The 20,253-nt window shown below is 37.5% G+C and overlaps 1 protein-coding gene across 1 annotated transcript in view; it reads right to left on the minus strand.

The window, feature by feature from the left end:
* Nucleotides 1-20,253, minus strand: part of GLRA1 (glycine receptor alpha 1) — a 78,224-nt gene that overhangs the window by 23,307 nt on the left and 34,664 nt on the right. The window contains exon 3 of the mRNA XM_051978750.1: nucleotides 16,436-16,503. Within this exon, the coding sequence (XP_051834710.1) occupies nucleotides 16,436-16,503 (68 nt within the window). The remainder of the gene's footprint in view (nucleotides 1-16,435; nucleotides 16,504-20,253) is intronic.

Here is a 20,253-nt window from a genome sequence, read left to right on the forward strand (position 1 = left end):
ACCTCTTCCGTTCCCATGCCTCTACTCTAGTTCTGATCATCATTATTTCTTTCCTGAACTATGTAAGGATGGATGTCATTCTTAAATTTGCAAATAGCATGAAATGAAGGCTAGCTAACATAATGGATGACAGTATCAGAATGCATAAAGATCTTGACAGGCTAAAATGATAGCTGAACCCAATGTGATGATATTTTATAGGGATAAATGTAAAATCCTATATTTAGATTAAAAAAAAACTGCAGAACTATAAGGTAGCAGAGTTATGAGTAGATAGTAGTTTGTCTAAAAAATAAATGAGGTTTTCTTTACATATGAGTTAACTGTGACATCTTTTTTTAAAGAGACTCAAGAAAGTACTCATGTTTTGTAGCTATAAAATCTTCATGAGAAAACACATTTTGATGGTATCCTTGATGAAAATATGAGATAGGAAAATGCAGGCTTTTATGAATGATTTTTTTAAAAGCAAGCTATATCTTCAGTTACACAGTTGTCTGAAAAGTAAAATCCTGATGTGTTTATCATTGATTATTTAAACTTACTAAAACTTATTCATTTTATAGGCAGAATATATCCTAAAAGTTTTTTTTTTTTTCTGAGACAATTGGGGTTAAATGACTTGCCCAGGATCACACAGCTAGGAAATGTTAAGTGTCTGAGACCAGAGTTGAACTTAGGTCCTCCTGACTTCAGGGCTGGTGCTCTATCCACTGCACCACCTAGCTGACCCCCATCCTAAAAGTTTTATCTCCATCTAAATGTTTTTTATAAGCATGTCAGCATCATACAAGATTCCTTGACAGATGCAAAACTAGAGAAGGTAGAGGTAACTCCCTTTGCTACCACAATACATGATGTTCTGCACAAAGTTCAAATGGAAGAGGGATTCTTTATTAATAGTGAGATAATCAAGATGCTTCTATTTGTGGGCAATATTATCTTAATTGCATCAAGACTTCTAGGACTTCCTTAATAAACATGGTCAAAAAAGGTCTGTCTAACACATTACATGAGAAAAATCAAATGGGTTGAAAACTTTTTGATCAGACTATGGCATGCAATTGAATGGGCAACTCATTGAGATACTCTATCAGAAAATGGTCCTTAGTCATTAACCCCTCCCTCCTGCAACAAATTGCCATTTTTCATATCAATATTCTTTTATTGATCATGGAAAATGGTAGTCTCCAAAGAATCAGTCTTGGAGGTAATCAGAAGAGTAATAAAGAAATCCATGGAGGAGCATGCTGATTCAGTCAAGGATGATTTGATTATAAGAAGCAGTATAAAAAGATATCCAGGAGATGTAAAATAAGAAAAAAAATTGGACCAATTATGTAAGAAAAGGAAAGAATAATAGAAGCAGAATACTAGTACTGCATTGGTACCTATGGAATGTCAAGAGATAGAAGAAGGCTTTTATATGGAAGACTGATGGGAAGGTGGGGACAAGAATTGCCCAAAATAAAAAGGCATGGATGGGTTAAGATCTGCACTACTGGGGAAATCAAATATCTCCAATGATAACTGATAAGATCAAATATCTACAGAGGCTCTGAAATACTAAAGCATATTCTAGGGACCCTTTTAGTGCGAACATTTTGTGATTATGTAAATGACTGCCACCAACTTACCCCTCCCCTGTCAGGAAAGATCAGTGTAATTGATAAAATTGGCAGGAAGGTAAATGTTGTTTTGCTTATTCAGCCATCGGCCATTGTCTGTTTTCCAATATATTGGGTCATGTTTGGCCTATGTGCTCACACTCACAGAGCCTTGTAGGCTGAGGTGGATGTGGGTATTTTCCCAGTACCCCCCTTTTCTCTTTTTCCTCTCATTCCCTGCTCGCCTTGTCACAGGAGGCTGACCATTCTTTGCTGCACTAGCACTCTGAGGCTTCCTGCAGAGTGCCAGCTGCCAAAACCTTCAGCGAGAAAGGATGATGGGTCAGGAGTGAAGGTGTACACCAGCATCTGATGACTAGAGGCAGGAGGGAAGAAGACTTAGGTTTTGGTGTCCAAAAACACAGAAATGGGACCTGAATCTGCTTGTGTTGCCCAAGAGGTAAAAACATAAGAGCAGGAGATCTGCCTCTGAAGAAGGGCTGACCAGGCCAGCCTACAATTATCTCTTCTCTAATTCCTAGTATGTTTAACATCAGTGTAGAATATTATATGGCATTTCAAGGGGCCTCAGAGACCAACTTTTCTAAAGCCTCCTTAATTTTATTGAGGAAAAACTAAAGCAGATGGGAACCCACAGATGGGAAACGGGTTTGCCTAAGGTCACACAGTAACTTAGAATCACAGCTGGAAAAAGAACTCAGGTCACTTTCTTCATAACAAATCCTGTGTGAGAAGTCAGGTGTTATTGTACTAACTTACAAATGAGGAAACTGTTGTTAGAGAGGATGAGTGATTTGCTTGAAGCTACATATGTAGTAAATGGTAGGAAATAAATTTAGGTCTTCTGACTCCCAGCACAAGATTCATTTTTACCATAGTATCCTATTTGGGTTTCCTTGAAACGTGATTTATTCGGTCTTGGTACTTCCTCCCACACTTCCCTATTCCAACATTTCTCAGGAAGGGTTTTTCTGCCACTCTGTGGGCTTTCTTCATTCAGAGCATCTGGATTCTGAACTTCATCTTATCCTTCCTAAGTTTAGTTAGCACATCAGTAGGAAAATAATTTGCAGTCAGAGAAGACCTTCAGGAGATCCCTGAAATTACATTCCATATACTTCATTTGTATTTGAAGCTAGTGCTGATCAAGGACTGTTATACTAGGACCTTAGTGAGCTTTTAGGAATCTCAGATCAAACTATAGAATATCAGTATTGGAAATGGGACATGAATCTCTGCGCTGGAAGGAACTAGTCAGAATAAGATTGAAGATCTAATTGGAAGAATCAGATTGCTTGCTGACTTGGGGAGGGAAACAGGTAAAGGAAAGAAGGAAAAAAAATTAAAACTCAAAATTTTACAAAAATAAATGTTAAAAACTATTTTACATGTTATTGGAAAAATAAAATACTATTGAGATCTAATTGGAAGAGATCTGATAACATGAATTACAGAAGGTATTTTATCTCATAGAATATAGAATATCAGAACAAGAAGTGACCTTAGAATATAAAAACTTAGAGCTGGAAGAGACCTCTTAGAATCTAAAATGGGAAAGAAGTGGAAAGACTCATAGAATATAGATTTTCAAGCTGGAAGGACCTCTAAAATTATCAACTATAACACTCTTCACCATCACCACCATTTTGTAGAAGAAGAAGAAATTAGATTCAAAGATGTTGAATCACTTGCCTAAGGTCACACAGTTGGTTAGTGAATAGAAACATGTCTAGAATTAAAATTTGAATTCTCAGGTAGAACGTCTTTGCAATATATTATATCATTTTATAGATAATGGCTCCATGTGTCTAGGTCTTCTTGCTTTTAAGGGAAGTAGACTAGATTACCAATGTCCCCTACAGCCTCTAGGTTCTGGTGTCACTCACAATGTCTACCCTTGAGGAATGGCTGGGATTCATGTGAAGGGCCTTAGGGTGGTAGAAGGGAGGTTACAGGAATGACAAGAACACATACTATGGAGGAATTCTTAACCTTTGGCATTCTGGTGAAACCTATGCAATCTCTTTTCAGATAATATTTTTAAGTGCATAAAATTAAATACATAACTTTGCAAAAGAAACCAATTAATTGAAATATGGTTATCAAAATATTTAAGCATTTATGAATCCTCATAAGTTGGACTCCTAGTTAAAACTCCTGTGCCAGTGCCTAGAGCTGGGAGTGAAGAAGAAAAAAATAAATAAGGATAGTTGAGAATTAATCAATTAATCAATAAGTCTTCAAGAAAACAGATGGTTCTTAAGCAATGAAGTCAAAAGAAGGGATTTAAAGAAATATAACTAGAATATAGTCTTGCTAGAAAGCAGGAAGATGCCTACATACTTTAAGGGTCATTTTAGATTCTATGATTCCACAGTATTTTTACTGTTTGTCTATTAGATATAAGAACTCAATAAACATATTTTAATTAATTACCTACTAAGTACTTGGAATAGAAGGCCTCCCCTTAAGGAAGGTTCTATTCTATTAGGAGAGATAGCATGCATATATAAGTATGTACAGATATATACATATATAATAAATACAATGTAATTTTTGTGGGGAGGCATTAGAAACAAGAAGGTTAGGTTTGTATGTAAGTTGAGTTTTGGAGAAAAATAGGAATTCCAAGAGGTGAAGCTGTTTTAGGAACGGGGGATAGTTTGTACAAAGGCACTGAAGCGGGAGGAGTGCCATGTGCGAGGAACAGCAAGTGGGCCTATTAAGCTGGACTATAGAACTTGGAGAGAAGAAGTGATGCAGTGTTTCTGTGAGTCTGTGGTGTGCTGTGAATCCCAAATCCACATTTAGAATTGTGACCAATTAAAATTGTTCATTGAATCATAAATTTCAGAGCTATTATAGGGCATATCAAGGGCCATCTATCTGAACCCATACCTGAAGTATGAATTTTATTTTCCATATCCTAATCAGCAAGTCTCAACTGGAAGACCTCCAAGGGATGGAAATTTCCTAATTCTTTAGGCAGCCTGTTTTACTTTTAGACTGCTTTAATTGTTAAAAGGTTGTTATACCAAACTGAAATCTCTTCTCTAACTTCCAAGTCATTGCTCCTGATTCTGCCAATCAAGGACCAATAAAGGGCCAAAAGGGTTAATCAAGTCAACAAGTATTAAGCATCTACTATTAGTCAGGCATGTGTTAAGTTTGGGGATACAAAGAAAGGCAAAATAACAAATAAACCACTTAACAGATTGCTTTCAAAAAGCTTATAGTCTAATAAAGAAGAAAACAGCAGCAACTATATTTAAAGAAGATATGTACAGGATAAATTGGAGATGATGTCAGGAGGAAGGTACTAAAGTTAAGAAAAAAATTCTTGCAGAAGTTGGGGTTTTAGCTGAGACGTGAAGGAAGTCAGGAAAGCCAAGAGGAAAAGATATCGAAGAAGGACAAATCTAGGCCTTCTGCCCCAGGAGAGGCCTTCAGACATTTGAATAGATTTAGTTATATGGTACCTTAAAGATCATTGATTACAGTTCTCTCATTTTATAGATAAGAAAACTGAAGCACAACACTTAAGTGACTTAACCAGGATTGCACAGCTAACAAGTGAATCGAAATTTGAAATCAGGTCTTTTAAGTCTAGTGTCTTCTCCACTTCCCCATGCTGTCTCTCCTCTCTATGAAAAGAGGGGTAGTTACTTTATCAGAGGCTGATGGAAACATGGAGATTGAGGAGGGGTCATGTCTCTTTCCAGCATCCACTTTCAGCAAACCGTTTAAAGAATTCCTTCTCATGCATGTCTGTGAATCTGAGGCCGAGGGAGATGTGGCCACAGGAGTAGAGGCACTCAGATGCGTCTGTGTACAACATCCACCCCTCTCCTAGGCCCTCCGAAACCTTCTCCTATCAGCAGTCAGTGTCCTCTGACTTTCCCATGCTCAGTTCAGGTAGCACTGCTGTGTAGCCAGATGGCCCTACTTGCTGAAGTCCTCCTTTGTGACTCTGCCTTTTGAGAGTAGCTGGGGATTGAGCTGTCCAGGAGTGGATGCCAGGAACTGATTCTATAGGGTGACAGGGAATTGTCATAGACAACACTGATTTGGCTGGGAAATAACATAGCTCTCGTTGCCAAATCTGGGCTCCCCCTCCCACCTAGTTCCCCCTTTTGATAAACAGTATCTGCAAAGGATATAGCCACCTCACCAGCAAAAATCACAATTTCTACCCCAAACTTTTCCTGATGCCTCTTAATCCTAGAGTCTTCCTTTTGTTGATTATTTCCAATTTATCCTGATATTAGTTAATCATTCAAAACATCAATCAAACAACATCTAAGCATCAATAAAGCAAATGTCTCAAGCATTAATTAACTATGTGACTCTGGGCAAGTCACATAACCTCTCTAAACCTCATTTGTAAAATGGGGATAATAATAATAGTAATAGCACCTACTTTACAGGATTTTTATAAGGATTAAATGAGATAATACATGCAAAAAGCTTTGCAAATCTTAAAGCATTATGTAAATACTAGCAATGATAATGATAATGATGATGGTAATGACGTATTAAGCACCTACTAGCACTATGATAAGCATGAAGGGTACAAAATCTTTGACTTTAAGAAACACATTCTATTGAGGGAAATAATTATGTACACAAAGAATATGCAAAATGAATTTATTCAAAACACATACAAAACAAATATAAGGATAATTTCTTTAGCAAGGGGAAAGGCACTAGTAGGCTAGGAAAAGTCTTATGCAAGAGGTGATGTGTCAGAAATTACAGATTTAGGCCAATGAGATAAGGATAAAGGGCGTTTCAGGAATGCAGGCAATCTATGCAAAAGTAGGGAGATAGGAGACAGAATGTCATGAGTGAGGAACAGCAATAATGTAGTCAGGTGATTCTGACTAGATTGTAAAGTGTATGAAAGATATTAAGATATAATAAATATGGAAAGTTAGGTTCTCATCTATACTACTTCACTAATTGAACTCATCAGTTCCCATGGATTCAATTATCATCTGTGTGTTGATGATTCTCAGATCTATTATCCAATTTTAATTTCTGTGCTCACCTCTGCTCTCACTTCTCCAACTCTATTGGATATAATTTTAGTGCCTTCTCTCTGTTGGTGATTTCCAATTTATTTTGTATTTGCATTTGTTTGTACATGTTATTGTTGAGTTGTTTCAGTCACATTTGACTCTTCATGATCCTATTTTGAGATTTTCTTGGCAAAGATACTGGAGGGGTTTGCCATTTCCTTCTCTAGCTCATTTTATAGATGAGAAAACTGAGACAAATAGAATTGACTTGTCAGGATCACACATTTCCTAAGTTTCTGAGGCTGGATTTGAACTCATGAAGATGAGTCTTCTTGACTCTAGACCCAATGCTCCATTGGCTGTGCCAACTGTGCCTCCTACCTGGTCCTCATGGTATATATATGTGCATAATAATAAGCACTAATAAGAATATTTACATGTAAGTATTGATTAATACTTTTCAAAGCCCTCTCATGTATTATCTTATTTGATTTTCACAATCCCTCTGAGAGTAAGAAAATGTTTGATAAATGGTCAACCTGAGGCCTAGAGAGTAACAGTATTTGCTCAAGGTCACAAAGTGAGAGACTAGAAAACTGGAACTAGAGCTAAGGTTTGCTAAGTTGTTGCTCATAGACTCATAGGACTTTAGAAATGGAGAATTTTTGAATAAGGATGTGACATGCCGATGACTGTTCAAAACAAAAAAATTGGAAGCTGTGTAGGAGCAGACAATAAGCATTTATTATACACTTACTGTGTGCCAGGCTCTATGTTAAGCACTGTTCAAGCAAATTGAAAGCCTGTTAGTGTCCTCAAGGAGCCTTGGAAAGGACTCACTAAAGAGAGAAGAGAACCAGTGTGGCAGAGTGATGTGTTGGGGATAGGAAGACTGTAGGCACTGAGGAAAATTCCAGAGTGAGAAGGCAGAAAAATCATGTTTGGATAGTATTCACTCCACTCTCATTTAACCCATTCCCATAGTCATTCATTTTTTAAGTCCTGCATGACAACTGTCTTGCTTGAAAATCTCTAACGTCTCCTTATTGCCTCTAGGCTAAAATATAAATTTGTAAACCTGATCTTTAACCCCCTGTACAATCCAATTCAAATCTACTTTTCTAGCCTGATTTCATATTACTTTCATCCTCACACTCTACATTCTAGTCAATCTGGAACTAGTTACTAATAACTGTTTTCAGCATTCAATATGCCATCCCTTGCCACTGAGCACTTGCACAACCTAACCACATGGCTGGAATGAACCTTCATTTATATAAGCCATTCAATTAATAAATCAATCAACCCATTAACCAATCAGTAATTGTTTATGAAATGTACCACCTCATATTTAACTACTTTGTATTGATTTGGTATTTATCCTAATATACATATACTCAGGTTTTCCCAATAAAGTATAAATTTCTTAAGAACAGGGACTCTTTCTTTTGTCTTTGTATTCCTGACCAGACCACTAGCACAGTGACTAGCACATAGTAGGTATTTCATAAATAATTGTTAACTGGTTAATGAGTTGATGAATGTTGGAAGGGATGTGGGAAAATTGGGACACTAATACATTGTGGGTGGAGTTGTGAACCAATTCAACTATTCTGGAGAGTGATCTGGAACTGTCCAAAGGGCTATCAAAATGTGCTTATCTTTTTACCCAGTAGTGTACTTTGGGCTTATATCCCAAAAGAGAAAATAAAGGAGGGAAAGAGACCCACATGTGCAAAAATGTGGCAGCCCTTTTTGTAGTGGCAAGAAACTGGAAACTGAATGGATGCTCATCAGATGGAGAATGGCTGAATAAGTTATGGTATATGAATATTATGGAATATTATTATTTTAAACAAACTATCAGCAGAATAATTTCAGAAAGGCCTGGAGAGACTTACATGAACTGATGCTAAGTGAAGTGAGTAAAACCAGGAGATAATTGTTCATGGCAACAAGAAGATTATATGATAATCAATTCTCTTGGACCTGGCTCTTTTCAACAGAGAGATGATTTAAAGCAATTCCAATGATCTTGTGATGAAGAAAGCCATCTGCACTCAGAGGGAGGACTATGGGAATTGAGTGTGGATCACAACATAGTGTTTTCACCTTTTTTGTTGTTGTTGGCTTGTATTTTTTCCTTTTGATTTGATTTTTCTTGTGCATGATAATTGTGTAAGTATGTGTAAATGAACTGCACATGTTTAACTTATATTGGATTCTTTGATGTCTAGGAGAGGGGAAGAAAGGAGAAAAATTTGGAATACAGGATTTTGTAAGAGTGAATATTGAAAATTGTCTGTGCATGTAATTTGAAAATTAAAAAAAACTATTATTAAAAAAAGAAGAAGAAGAAAGCAGTGCTCAAGGCGAGTGTTGAAGGAAGTGAGGAATTTTGTAAGTTAAAGGGGAGGAGTGAGATCATTCCAGGCAAGGAGAAAGGAATGCTATTTATGAGCCATAGTAGAGGGAAAAATCTCAGGCAAAATGTAATGAATTCTGGCCATGTTGAGTTGTGTTTTTGTTGCATCCCCCAAGAGAATGTAAGTTCTAGAAGTCAGGGACTCTTTTTATTTTGACTTTTATGTTCCGAAGGCTATTTACATAACTGTCACAAAGATAGTACTGTCTCAGAGGTTGGACAGGGGAGCAGATCTGAATAGTTCTACACTTTCTAGGTCTAAGTTCTCTGTTTTCACTAAAAGACCATAGAATTGCTTTAGTGGTCTGAGTGTAGCAGCCAGAAATAGAAACAGTTGTGTCCAATAGGAAAGCAAAGGTGTAATCTTCCTAGCAGATGATGTATGCTACAATTTATATGGTTTATTTGTATTTTGTCTGACAGATATAGTAGATACTTGTTGAACTGAATTTAAACATTGAATATGGAATTTCAGAATTGAAAACACCCTAGGAAAACAGCATCTAGAATATCAGATTTATAAGATACTATAGAAGATATATAGGCGGAATCTATCAACTAATAGAGGTTTAAATTGTGACTTGGGCAAAATTTTGATGGGATTGGATTTGTGCTTTTATTGATGGAAGGAATTCCTAATTTCAAAACTTCCTTTACCAATGTAGATAAGCACTAGCTTGACAACTTATGGTTTTACAGAGATGTTCAGAGTACTGAGATTTTAAGCGTAAAATATCCCTCTTAATTTTGAACAATTTGGTTGTGGAAATAGGTAGAAACACAAATGGTTCAGAGGATTTGAGAGATAGGACCTCAGCTAAAAATGCTGAAAAGACCTTAGAGCAGTTTCTATATAAAAATAAAGTGCTTACTGAAGTCAAAGATGGATTGTTTTCCAGGTGTTAGTTTCTACATAACTACTATAAGTTCTTTGAAGTTAAAAGCTGGGAAACTTTGGTAAGTACAATTTTCTGATGACTATAAAAATATTATATGTGGTTTATTTATGTTGTATCTGACAGAAATGTTTCTCCCCTGAAATAGAAATGAGTCACTTCACACCAGGAGGCCCTGATTTGATGTGAGGAATCAGTGACTGATTGGATTCCAAAGATGATGAAGAAGAAAGAAGAGCAGAAACAGCTGCTTTGACCAGATCTCAACTGGGACCAGTAGAGAGGAGGAAGACAAGTTTTCCAGCTGATGCTGGGAACTATTCTGATGGAAGAATACAGGTTTGTACAGCTGCTGCTGGGAACTGTTCTGACTGGAAGAAGATTAGTTTTGCAGTTGCTGCTGGGAACTAATATGAGTCAAAGAAAAAACTGCTGTTTGAAAGAGCTGATTAGAATAATAGTACTTTTGCTGGAATCCGATTGAAAGGAAAATAATCCTCTATGTTGGAAAGACCTGGCTGGAGAATGGAAAGGCTAGAATGCTTTTACAACCACCTGTATCTCAAAAGTTGGAAATTCCTCAGAGGTTTATGTACTTTACTCTTCTAGTCATGGTCTGGAACAGGGAGGGGATACCCTCAGAGCCTACTGAGGAAATTAAATAGCTCTACAAATTCCTAACTTAGAGGAACTGTTCGAGTCAGAGGACTAATGTTGCCTTAGAAGTTGACCAACTGAGCAAATTTGAACAGTTTTGTATGCTCCAGGCCTAGGTTCTCTGCTTTCACTAAAAGAGTATAATACTTCTAGCAGCTGTGCTACTACAGGAGAGCAGAGAGGTCAGAAAGGGTATGGCCTTGCCCAGAAGCTGATACATGTTACAGACTGTTCCTTAAAGAAATAAAAGACATAAAAGCCCGCAGTCTTAAGTTATGAGTTGTCTTGGGTACCTGAGCTTTCTTACTCATGTAGGTCCTTACTAATTTTCTACAAGTTTGTGTTTCTCCTTCCAGAGATGGTGTGCTGGTGGGACACTGTGATCCAGGTATATGGATGCATTGTTCTAATTATTCTTTTTTTTTTTTTTTGCCTTCCCATTTAGTATTTCATGATTTAAGAGTCTCCTAATGTTTTAAAACACAAATTTGGTTGGGCATTCAATCTGTTTATATAGTAGCTGTTTTATAGACCTTGAAGAACAATGTTTATGTACCCAAAAGGAAGGATAAGGGAAGCTAGTCAAATCCTTTTCATATTAAAAACTCAGTCAAAATCCTTAAGCCTGAGCCCAATGTGGCCAAACCACTATTTGAAATGTGGGAAAAAATATTTGTGTTTTTGCCTTCCATATTGCTAGATGTCCACAATGGAGCTTGGTGAAGGAAACTTTTCCAATCTAGAAGGTCCTGTGGCTAGTTTGGTTAGAGAGAAGGCCGAATGAAGCCAAGGTCATAGGTTTTATTCATAGTCCAGCTACTTAGCTTTGCTGTATTTGCCAGCTGCAGATTCTATCTCTCAACATCTATATCACCCTTACATCCCATACAGAATCATAAAACCATAGATTATCAAGTCTGGGAGGGATTTAGAAGTTGTCTAGCCCAAGCTGTAGAGCAGCTTTCTAAGCAGGAAATACCTCTATAGTATCTTTGACAAATAGTAATGGAATCTCTGCTTGAACATCTGCAATAATGGGTACCCCACTATCACTGAACGCTACATTTTGAACAATTCCCATTGTCAAGAAGATTTTGCCCCCAGCAAACCAGCATCCATTACTCTTAATTCAATGTTTTGGGGATAAAATAAAAGAAGTCTAATTCCTTTTGTACATAATTTCTAAATTATCTCTAAATAAAGGGAGATTTATAGGTAAGAATAACCTGGTGCTCTACAAGAATAGAAAACACTGGGAATTTCAGTGGGAACCCCACATATGGGAAATGTCTTTCCACCAGCTCTCAGATTTTCTGATTTCAGCTGCTAACAGTTCTTGGGCTTCTGATAAATAACTCCTGTATCCAGATAGATCCTATCCTGTTATCTAATGAGCACTTTCAGAACTTGATCCTATGGAGAAGGGAAAGAGATTTCAGGGACAGGACAGGAACGAAAAAAGAAGAAGTAGGCAGACATCTAAAAACCAGTCATCTAATTGGAGGGACAAAGAAACATGGAATAACTTAAGAGAAATGACAGATACATGTCAATAGGAGGTGGTGGGAAAGATGAAATACTATTAAGAGCATGAGTATAGAGAGTATGAAGAGTAAGGGAGAAATCACTGTGGGGCATGTCTGTCCCAAGAAACTTTTCTGGAGGAGGTGAACCATATATGAAATATATGGATAGAGGAAAGGGGATCTTGTGTATTAAAAAAAAAATTAGGGACAGCTAGGTGGTACAGTGGATAGAGCTCTGAAGTCAGGAGAGCCTGAGTTCAAATCTGGTCTCAGACACTTAACACTTCCAGGTTGTATGACCCTGGACAAGTCACTTTTATCTTCAAAAGAGTTGGTCCCCTTGCCTCAACAAAAAGCAAAACAAATAAATAAATAAATGAATATTAAAAACAGAATTCAGGTCTTTTGATTTTTGGTCAGTCCTACATGCCATGTGATGTAGCACACTGCCTTATATGTGAGTAACAACAAATTATCAGAGATAGAAAGAAGGGTTTCAAACTTACTTTTCCCATGAAATTGAAGACCCTTCTCTTTGCTGGATTGTCTTTAAAGAATGCAGAGAAAACCATAGCACCTCCAAAGCACTGTTCATTTCCAATTTCTCTGTTTTATGATGGTTAAACTCCTTTCCTGGGTAAGGCCTCCTTTATGCCCCTCATAAATTGCTTTTATCTGTTATCAATATTTCTTAATTTTCCCTGAAGAAATTCTGAGTCTTGCGCAAGAACGCACAATTTCCATTTTTAATAACATTTCAACTACTGGGAATGACTGTCTAGCCTTACATTTCAGAGGTAATCTTTCTCCATCCCCAGATTCTTGTTGTTTTTTCTTTGTTATTCAGGGAACGACCTCTCTCCTGGAAGTTCCATTCTCAATATATGAGAAGGAGATGGAAAAGGCAGGAGGAGATACAGAGCTATACTCACGTATAAGTCTAGCCAAACTAGACCTAGAGCTGGTTCTCATCAGAGGCTGATGTCTAGAACAACTAGAACCAACTTTTTGCACTTCTGGTGGGAACACAAACAGCCAAAAAAGTCTCCTAGAAGGGATCATTTTTCTTTCCAGGACACAATAGATTAGTCTCATTTCCCAAAGAGAAGCATGCGCTTAGATCCCACTCAAACTAAAGCCAGTCAAATGGCCCAGTGGGTAAAGCCCTGGGCATGGAGTCGAAAGGCTTGAGTTTAAATCCAGCCTATGTGAGTGCGTTCTCTTTCTTTCCCCCTGACCAATGGATAATCCAGAAGCACCTGTAAGCTCCTCATTCTATCTACACATAAAAGTAGAACTCAGCCAATAATCCCCAATAAAACTGAGAGATAGTAATCCGGCAGGGAATCCCTCCCCATGACAATTTGTTGAATTGTTGATTTTATAGGGTAGCCCTATAGTGTTATTCTTGGATGGAGACTGGGACTGTTATGTGGGTGTAGCTCCACATCTGAATGAATGAAAAAGGATTTACTAAGTGATTTTTATATGCCAAGCCTAGTGCTAAATGCTGGGACACAAATAGAAAAGCAAGAGGGTTCCTATTCTCAAGTAGCTCATATTCTATTAGGGGAATACAAAGCATATAGGAGGTTTCAGCTTCACATCAGATGGAAAGGTCCTGTGGTCTTGCAGTACAAGGAATGCATCATCTTTAGTGTCATTTCCATTAATAAACCATATCCATTTCTGATGTTGAATCATTTGATTGTGCCAAGGACTTCCAATCTCTGTGGCTTCTGAGGAGCTGGAAGATGCAGCATCTGCAGAAGCAATTGCCAAATTTTATCTTCAGAAGAGTTGGTCCCCTTGTCAGGAGTTCTTGGCCTGGGATACATTATCTTGTTTTTTCTTTTTAAAATATATTTTGATATCTATTTTAATAATTTCTTTTGTAATCTTATGGATTTTATTTTATGCATTCAAAACCGTTATTTTGAGAAAGGGTTCATAGGCTTCACCAGATTGTCACTCTCAAATGTTCAAGATCTCCCTCATGTAGCTGATTTCTGTGAGAGTGGATTGGGAGCAGGACCAGTGGTCTTAGGGGAGCTGTTTTTCCATGCTTCTTGGACTTATTTGCCCTTCTGGTAGCAGCTAGTGAACAGCTGGCATTGATGGCGGGTTCCTTTACTCCAGGGATTGCTCCCCTGGATGATGGCTTTGGGTGGTCTGGAAGCAGGTTTGGTGACCTGGGATTGGGGCACAATGAAGCATGGAAAAGCATTTACATTCTGTTCTTCCTATCCCTGAGTCAGATTCTCTGCTAAAGTATTACAAGAAGCAGGACAGTTAGGAAGGTTCTGGGGTAATTGATTCTTAGGACCTCTACCCCAAAGCAATGTCAGAAATATAGGATGTTCCAAAATGTCTCAGTCCAATTTTAAGCTTTAAGAGCTTAAATTATTGGGGAAAGTGTGAAGAAATAAAAGCTTAAAACTGTAGTAAGACTTTTGGGATATCCTATACTAAGTCTCTATACTAGCTGTGATGAGGACACTGAATAAACTTGCTTCTTTGCATTCAACTACACTTTGAGAAAGACACAAGCATTTACTGAGAGCAGGGGCTGTTAATAATAAGAGCTAGAATTTATATAGTCCTTTACAAATATGAATCCATTTAATGCTTACCATAATCCTAGGAGGTAGGGGCTTTTAGTCCCTTTTTATAGATGAGGAAACTGAAGCAAACAGAAGTTAACTGGTTGGGCAGGATCACAAGCTAGAGTCTAAGGCTAAATTTTAACTTTGATCTTGACTCCAGGTCCAGTGGCCTATTCACAGTACCATCCAGTCAGGGATCCTCAAACTACACCGCGGGCCAGATGCAGCAACTGAGGACGATTATCCCCCTCACCCAGGGCTATGAAGTTTCTTTATTTAAAGACCCACAAAACAAAGTTTTTGTTTTTACTCTAGTCCGGCCCTCCAACAGTCTGAGGGACAGTGAACTGGCCCCTATTTAAAAAGTTTGAGGACCCCTGATATAATCTACTTCCCTGTTGTTATTGTTCTGTTGTCTTGAAATCCCAGAGGCCTTGCACTTGATAGAAGGGACTTAATAAATACTTTTTGGATTAGGTTGAGAAGGACTGACATTATCATTTTCACTCTGACTTAACTGAGCTAAGCTGAATAAGCCAGTGCTCTCATTAGAACAGACTTGTGAGATATTCAGATTTTAATAAATTTATTTTCTTGTTTAGAAAAAGCAAGAGTAAGTTCTCACTAGAGCAGAGTTTGTTTAAATGGTTTAAAATTGTTCTTTGAACTTGGGCATTTAGAGACAGACAGAATAATTTGCAAACAGACTGCTTTTTGCACACAGACCATACCACTGGAGTAGTTTGTTGATTCAGCTCTCTCTCTCTCTCTCTCTCTCTCTCTCTTTCTCTCTCTCTCTCTCTCTCTCTCTCTATCTCTCTCTCTCTCTCTCTCTCTCTCTCTCCCTCTCTGTGTGTGTGTGTATGTGTGTGTGTGGTAGGCGGTGAATGAGAAGACATGGTGGTGAATTGATTATTACAGGGCTGTCTCCAATCCTAGAATCATGGATTGGAACCATTGACAATTTGCAGCTACTTCAATATCACTTGGATCAATAGTTCATCACTGGAGCTCCATGCTCAACTTACAAACATCAAAGAAACAGGATATTTCTATCAATTAGCTGAATATTATATAACTTTATTGAACTGTCAATCTAACTCCCTGGCCATATAAGGTCATATGATTTGGAAAGATTTACAGAGTCAGAAATTGAGTCTTACAGAGGAAAAAAGGACTTCCCAGAGCCAGATAAAGAGTGAGTAGCAAATCAAGGATTTGTACCTAGATCTTCTGAGTTTAGATTCAATTCTCTTTCCCTCTACCATGAGCATTTTTCACATGAACAGTTATATAGCCAATCCTCTATCATCCTTCACTTTAGCATTTTAATGTTTGTTCCAAAGTATTAGACTTTACATTTTTCTCTATTTACTTTTGGTAGCTGTAACCTTTTGTCCCACCTTGTTAAGATCTTGGTAGAAACCTATTTTTGTTTTCTGGCATGTCAGTTATACCTCTAAGCTTCATTTCATTCACATATCTGATAAATATCCTTTATCCAAGATTTTGATGAAAACATTGAACAAGTAAAAATCAATGAGAAAACTGTATTGGAGTCTATTCTCCAAGAACTTTTGATTCTCTCCCTCCTTTGGGAGAACAAAATTGGAGGCTTCATGGTAGTAAGACATATTGAGTATATTGGGAAACAGCAACAACTTTATATAACTCACCATAGTTGTTTCAGCAATGGAACCAAAACTGTTGATGAAAATGTTGCAGCTCACATTGACTGGGGGACCTGAAGGGCAAGAAAGAGAAAAAATTAATGTTTCCCCTAGGGCTGCCAACCCAGACAATGATGTTACAACCATGTGAAGCATTCCAGGGCAGGACTCCTTAGCCCAAATATCAAGGTCCTTCAGGATCTTGTACTCAGCTCTCTAGTCTTACACTAATAACTTTTAACATTCTGTCCTAAGATATCTTCCAGTTTTAATATTCTCTCTTGTATCCTACTTTCTATGTTCTATATTATAAGTCCAGATTTAATTTTTTTGTTTTATGGTTTATGGTTTGTTTTGGTTTATGTCTTATGGTTTTTTTTGTTTTAAGATGTGTTCTAGCAAAAGTCCCCCGTATCTTCTATGAACTGTGTGACTCCATGATTTTCCATCCTAGATTATAAACTCCATGAGGCCAGAATTCATAGCTTGCTCTTTTATCACTCGCTTCTAAGCACCAAATTTTGCAGTAGAATAGATGCACATATCATTAATTTTGTTGGATTGCTGACCCTCAGACTGGGGACTTCTCTTAGGAGGTCATGGGATTCCTTTCCTTCTTAAGTACCTCCAATTCTTCCCTGATGCTTTCTTAATGTGCATCATTTTTTTTTCTGGTCCTGAAGAAAGCACCAGGTAGAGAGCACCAGAGGCTAAATTGGGATATGCATTCATTAGCACAAGATGATTCATTACCCCACCATATGTTCTCTTCCCCAAACTCCATCAGCTGCCTTCTAATTTGTGGCTGAAATGTAGTTACGCTGCAGAATTTGGAGGCCATCTTGGGAATCATGATGTACTTCTGCTGAACTTATGAACTTCAGTGGATTGCTTGTAATGGGGCTGATGGTTATGAGTCTTAAGGATTGTTGACAAGGAACTATCAGAAATTTACCACTTTTAAGACTTTTGTATTCACCAGAGGCCTGGAACAGAAGCTGGGGTAGTAATACAAGAAAAGTCTCTATCTTAGCTCAAACATTAGTTAGGGAAATAAAACATACATAGTTAAACCAGCAAGTGTTTATTAATTTGTTACCATGTACCAGGTAACATGAAAAATGCTGAGGGTTCAAAGAAAAAGCAAAAACGGTTTCTACCTGAGAGGATCTCACATTCTAATGGGGAAGACAACAGGTATGAATAGAGATATGTATAAAATACAGAGTAGATACATGCTAACTTTTTAGAAAGCAAGGTGCTAGCTAATGGGGTAAGGAGGAGCAGGAAACTCTTCTAGCAGAAAGTGCCATTGCAGTGAATCTTTAGGGAAGCCAAGTATTCTAAGAGATAGTGTGAGTAGAGCTTTCAAGGCCTGAGGGGAAGCCATGTAAAACCATGGACTGCGAGATGGAGAGAGCATCCTGTGTGAAGAACATCAATGAGTCACTACAAATGGATTGTAGAGTATAGAGAGGGGAGTAATGTATAAGAAGCCTAGAAAGACAGGAAAGGGTTAGACTATGTAAAACTCCAAATGACAACAGATAAGTTTATATTTTAACTTGGTGGTAATGGAGGCAGCTGAGTGACACGGTAGAAAGAGAGCTGGGCATGGAGTCAGGAAGATTCATTTTTCTTCCTGAGTTCAAATGTCCCCCTTATCTTCTATGAACTCTGACTCCATAATTTTCCCTCCTAGAAAATCTAGCTAGCTGTGTGACCCTGGAAGTCACTTAAGCTTGCTTGTTTTAGTTTCTCATCTGTAACATGAGTTAGAAAAGGAAATGGCAAACCACTCCAGTCTTTTTGCCCAGAAAACCCCAAATAAGACCATGAAGAACTGGACATGGTTGAAAAAAACAACTCAATAACAACAACAAAAGGGAGCCATTGAAGTTTATTGAGTAGGTAGGTGATATAGCCAAATCTGCTCTTTAAGAAAATGACTTTGGTAGCTATGTGAAGGATGGAGTGGACTGAGGAAAGGCTAGTAGTCAATAGTACAGCCATAGGGTGATGAGGGATAAACTAGGTTGGCAATTGATTGGATACACAGAGTGAATGAGCACAAAGAAAAGGAGGGAAGAAAAAAAGAAAAAATGTACATGATAACTTTATTACATATTTAAAAGGAATAGCAAGTTGTATATAATAGATTTGCAGTTTCATGTGCAATAATCTTTTAAAAATTATACCGTGTCATAGAAATGCTTGTTTTATTCCATAAATTAAAAATAAAAAAAGAATTGGATGTCAAAGATGACAAAAATATTATAAATCTGAATAACTGCAAGGTTAGTGATGTCCTTGACAATAATAGGGAAGTTCACAAGAAGAGTGGATTCTTGGGGATAAATAATGAGTTTTATCTTTGTCACATTGAGCTTGAGATGTTTCAAAATGAGATGTTCAATATGAAATGTTCAATAGGCAATTCATGATATGGGACCAGAGCTCAAAAGAGGAACCAAGACCAATATAGATCTAGGAGTCATCTGCTCTAGGACACCTGAAACAAAATTGACTGGAAGAGATTTTTCTCAGGTTGTAGGAAGATTGTTGTTAAAATTAAAAACAAGACCATATGTAGAGATTAGTCTAAGACAATACAGAAATGCTGTAGGAATTTAGAGAAGGAAGAGATCACTTTTGGTTGGAATGGTCAGGGAAAACTTTCTAGAAGAATCATAATTGAAGAGTACTAATTGTAGTCACTGATTTTGGTCTTCAAGGAGGAGAAATAGGATTTGGAAAGGCCAATGAAAGGGTAAAAGCATTTTAAACATAATATGAGATTGTTATCCAAAGTGTTGTATCAAAAGATTAGGATTTAAGACAGCTTCATGGAGAAATGGAAGAGTTCTGAAAAGGAAGCAAGTAAAACATAGATTGTCCTAGGTAGAGGGGACCTTGGGAATAGAATATCAAAGTTGGGAGGAAACTTAGAGATCATTTAGTCTCATTTTAACAGAAAAGCAAATAAGGCCAGAGGAACGATTTCCTAGCTAGCTAAGTTTACACAGCAAGTCAGTGGCATGTCTATACTAAAACTGAGATCTTGGGATAGCAGTTCTTTTTCTATGAAATTTAAAGAGGATTCTAGAAGCCTATGGGGATATATCTGGACCATTTATGTTCCTTCTTATATTAGTCGGATGAGATGTGGGAATCTGGTCCATTCCAATTGACAACTTATGTCAAAACAGCCTCTGGCTATCTTCCAATCTCTGCCAAAACTTTATGCTCTACAGTGGGAAGGACCCTTGAGACTTAATCAATCCAATATCTCATTTTACATAGAAAGTAGCACAGAGAGGGAAAAGGATTTAATTCAATTTGGTAAATATTTTTAAGTGCCTACTATGTATCAGGCACTGTGCTTTGGGGATTCAAAGTAAAGCAAAGTTAGTGGTAGGGTGAGGAAGAGTGCAGGTCATCTGGTTCCCAGACTAGTGTTCTTATGCCTGGGAGATACCTCTAAGAAACTAAACGTACTAATTTCCTCTCTCCCAAGAAATCTGAGCCTTTTGTCTTCACAAAGAGCCTCTTTTATTTACATTAAGATGCCCTCAAACGTTACACCCAGTTTCTTTGAACCCCACTCCCAGCTTGTCTGATTGTCTGCCTGTGATTGGATCTTGATATATGTATAGGAAAGGAAGCCAGTAAACCAACCCCATGGGGAGATGCAGTTCATTGAAATAAATCTGAAATTAAATTATACCAAAGAAAATTACAAACCGTCAGCCTTCGGCCAAAGGATAATGTATAGATTTCATTAAATATTAAAGTTTAATTTTGCTTCTGTGTATGCATTCATG

This window comes from Antechinus flavipes, chromosome 2, assembly GCF_016432865.1.
Source record: "Antechinus flavipes isolate AdamAnt ecotype Samford, QLD, Australia chromosome 2, AdamAnt_v2, whole genome shotgun sequence".
Taxonomy (NCBI): domain Eukaryota; kingdom Metazoa; phylum Chordata; class Mammalia; order Dasyuromorphia; family Dasyuridae; genus Antechinus; species Antechinus flavipes.